Consider the following 4,410-nt stretch of genomic DNA (forward strand, 5'->3'; position numbering starts at 1 on the left):
TCTACGCGTATATGATATACGTATAAGTAGTGAAGCTTTTCTTTTTACAGTACGGTCTATCCGATCCGAATGGTCATACTGGATGGGAATCTTCATTGTACGTACGGTTAAGGAGTATCCTGAACGCTTTACTCTATGGACTATTGAAATTAAATTATTTAAATGGATATTTTAATAGTCCATGTCTATGCGCCTATGTGAAACGCTATCGTTCATTTTAAGCTAGCTGCTGACCCTTATTCATAGTGATCATGAATCTATGCAAGAAGTCATTCAGTGCCTAATTGCGGTCAATTTCAATAGTAATTCAAGAAAGAACCTGGATTGATGTACTTTAATATGGACAAGATTCGCGGATGATTTGAATATGACATATGAAATTAGAGCGACAGTATTTGGCAAAAATGGACAGCACCGTATTTAGTAGTCCATGACATTATACTATACTGTACATTACGATGTGTTATTTTCCTTTGCAACTTTTGGATGGCAAAACACATCGTAATTATTGTGCGTATAAGCAAATTATTGCTATGTGCTTCGACTGTTGGATCTTCCATGGACATTGGACGGTCGAAGTCAAGTTGAATTCTATCAACTTGTACAGTATACTGTACAGGAAAGCGTGATCAAATGTAAAGTCCTGAATCCCTTGCCCTACTGTCGACGGTGGGAATGGAGGCGGAAAGGTCCTGTGGGGTGGATTGGTTGTCGATCTGGGTTAGTGCCCAATCCATTCCATCGCTGTCAATTTCAATCGTAATTCAAGAAAGAACCTGGATTGATGTACTTTAATATGGACAAGATTCGCGGATGATTTGAACATGACATATGAAATTAGAGCGACAGTATTTGGCAAAAATGGACAGCACCGTATTTAGTAGTCCATGACATTATACTGCACTGTATAGTACTATACTGTACTTCGTGATCAATTTGGGGGCAAATTAGAGATAGTAACTGCTAGCTGTTTTAGGTTCAATTTGGATCAAGGTTTAACCCTGTTTAAATCCAAGCCTATCAGTTGAAGCCTTGAAGGGATAATTATCGACAAGTTAAGAGGTGTGAACTGTAGTATCTTTTACTTATAGTTAAATACAGTACTGTACATGACGATGTGTTATTTTCCTTTGCAACTTTTGGATGGCAAAGCACATCGTAATTATTATTACATTAAATGCAAAATTTAAAGAAGGGTATATCATTAATTTTCCCTATATATTTATTTATTACTATGTGCTTCGACTTTTCTTCCATGGACATTGGACGGTCGAAGTCAAGTTGAATTGTATCAACTTGTACAGTATACAGTACAGCGTGATCGAATGTACTGTGCACTGTACACTGTAAGAGTACAGTGTACAGTACTGAATCCTTGCCATACTGTACACTGTAGACAGTGGGAATGGAGGCGGAAAGGTCCTGTGGGTGGATTGGTGGTCGATCTGGGTTAGTGTCCAATCCATTCCATCGCTGCCATACTGTAAGCACTTGAACGGGAGGAAAACCGCTTTTGATATGGGTTCGATGCCTTGGTCATTCGTTGTACTGTGCCAACGGTCGTTGACTTCTTCCTTTCCTCGCTCACCGACTTCTGTACTCAAGCTGGAGTAGAAGCCATCGCATAAGTCCTCGTTGAACCACCATTAGCAAACTTGGAGGGGCAATTGCCCATTAATGTGATTGGATTAAGGTGCAACAGAAGAAGGCAAATTGAGCTAAGTTGATAACTATCTTGCATTAGTAGAAAAGAAGCGACCGGCGGTGCAGTAAAAAGCAAGGAGATCAAGCGAGCGATGGCGTATCCATCAGGCGATAATAGCATCGATTTCGATCAAAGTGGATTTTATTCTGGTCATCAAGCACCGGCTTATACGCCAGGAAATGATGCCGGCTATGGATATTATTCACCTCAAGAACAACAACAACAATATCCAAATTATGCAGGACAAATGACAGTTCCTTCTGGAAATATCGACAATAATGCCGCTCAAGTGAAGCATACCAGCTTTGATGATGAACCACCGTTGTTAGAAGGTTAGGCTACAAGCGGATTGCATGGATCGCCATCCTAAGACAATCGCATTCTATGAATATTAGTATCTTCCACTTTATGCCAACGTCGATAGTATTGCTTTTCACTATTGTAGTTCATAGTTCTTTTCCATACATTCTGCTGACAATACAAGCACTTGTTTTTCGACAGGATGAGGTTAATAGATAGGTTAACATGAAAACAATATTCACTCATCTAGTTGTGTCTTCTTTCTATTCTTTCTCGATCGATTGGCCTGATGATAGAACTTGGAATCAACTTCCAGCATATTGTACAAAAGGTAAGTTTTACAGTCATCAGTGCACTCATAAAATCGCCTTGGAAAACTCTTTGCCAAGACTTCTCTTTGGCATGAGTAAGGCTCTACAATAGGATCGCTTTAGATAGTGACGCTTAATATGGATAGTTATGAAAATGGGGGCCGATTGCCTAGGATTGAATCTATTGCAATGGACGACTTTCTTCCATAGCTTTTTGCCATGATACCAAAATTGTAAAGAAAGTAGTAAAATGAGATAAAGTCGTACTCTATTTTATAAGAAGAGTTGACATACTATTCATCATTCCTTGTCAACTATCGTGGTTGAAATTGATAAGTATGATTCCGATTGGTTGCCAGCACGTAAAACAGGATTCGACATCATTTTTTTTCACACTTTTCCCAAAATTACCTGATTGGATGTATACTATACTCCCTTGAAAAGCTAATTGTCTTAATAATGTTATATTCAGTCGATCGACTTGTATTTCTAACATAAATTGATTGGTATCGATTGTGTCTGTTCTCTTTTTCATCATCAACAACAAACATAAAGACTGGTCATGTCTTAAATCCATTTCGTCATATTGAGCCTAGTATTATGGACGATACCGATATGGCTGGACCTTTAGTCTTTTGCCTGCTCTTAGGCGCTACTCTGCTTCTAGTAAGTAACCATTTGCAGCTCGTAACGAATGTCAATATTGTCTATAGCTTAAAATGGCGACAATATCAACGTCAATGGCCGCTAATGATTGTCGTAATGTTACGTATTTTAAAATTAAAATGATCAGTCTATGCATGTCATCAATACCAACCCAATACAATAAGACATCAACGAATAGTGGTTGTATCGATGCTACTGTATGCAATTCTATCGACTAAAATTCAAGTAGAATCCATTTTAAACTACTGTTATTCCTCTTTCATTCATTCCTGTCTACCACTATAGACTGGTAAAGTTCATTTCGGCTACATCTATGGTGTTGGCTTAATGGGTTGTATTGGATTGTACAGCGTCCTTAATTTAATGAGTACCAATGGAGTTGCCTTGGCTTGCATTGTTAGTGTTTTAGGTTATTGCTTGTTACCAATGGTTTTTCTTTCCAGCATATCATTTATAATGTCCTTAAAGTAAGTTATGGCTTGTTGATTGAATTAAGTGATCGACCACATCGAGATAACTGTTGTAATCACGATAATGGAGCCATCGCTTTAATAGTATTATACGCCGTATTTTAATATTTCTAGGGGCACTTGGGGCATGATTCTAGGTAGTTTTACCGTTTTATGGTGTAGTCTTTCGGCAGCGAATCTCTTTGTGGTTGCGCTATCCATGGATCAACAGAGAATATTAGTGCTGTATCCATGTGCCCTGCTGTATGGTATATTCGCTCTGCTGACGGTATTTTAAACCATGTCTGGCAAGTAATCATTCTAAATCAACATGCAAGATGTACATAAGTCATAAACACTCAACAGGAAATAAAATTAAATGGTAAAAGAGACTTTGATACACTTTCGACTGTGACGACACTAGAACGAATGGATGAGGGCCAATTCTAGAGTGGAAATAGAAATATTAATCTGTAACTTGAATTGTTTGTTTTTTAATTCAATTAATGAATCAATTATAAAATCATTTGGCCAAATGAACTTTGTGCTTTGCAAATTATATAGAATAAATCGTCGATAATGACATCACATTAAAAGCCATGTCGGCTGAATTAATCATTAACCGCATCAGCGGGTATATCTATATAACAACATCACTGCAATTTAATGTTGCTTTTATCCTATCAAGCATACGAAAGGCAGCAAATAAGAATTTACGCAAGTATTCTGCAGCATGTTTATAAGACACCAAACTCGATCTTAATCTGTTATCTAAAATAGGCATTCATTTGCCTGTAATTCGATGTTGCAAGGCAGCCTTTAATGCTGACTTGTACGTGGTGTGTCAATATGATTGAAAACTATTGCATTAAAATGACTTCTAGCTCAGTTCTTGCCGTAACACTTGATGCTTTTGATAACATCAAAACTATTAAACATTCATGGAATACGTATCTTGTCAACCGATTTAGAATACTCG

The 4,410-nt window shown here is 37.6% G+C and overlaps 1 protein-coding gene across 1 annotated transcript; it reads left to right on the top strand.

The window, feature by feature from the left end:
• Nucleotides 1-1,907: 1,907 nt before the first annotated feature.
• TRIADDRAFT_5826 (uncharacterized protein) lies at nt 1,908-3,729 on the top strand (the record flags this gene model as incomplete). The annotated part of the gene is made up of 5 exons (XM_002118142.2): nt 1,908-2,037; nt 2,302-2,336; nt 2,872-2,982; nt 3,268-3,449; nt 3,567-3,729. Coding segments are annotated over 5 exons (621 nt in total), but the record flags the coding sequence as incomplete, so codon positions are not given.
• Between the last annotated feature and the right edge of the window lie 681 nt (nt 3,730-4,410).

Source organism: Trichoplax adhaerens, genomic scaffold, assembly GCF_000150275.1.
Source record: "Trichoplax adhaerens TRIADscaffold_38 genomic scaffold, whole genome shotgun sequence".
Classification (NCBI taxonomy): Eukaryota; Metazoa; Placozoa; class Uniplacotomia; order Trichoplacea; family Trichoplacidae; genus Trichoplax; species Trichoplax adhaerens.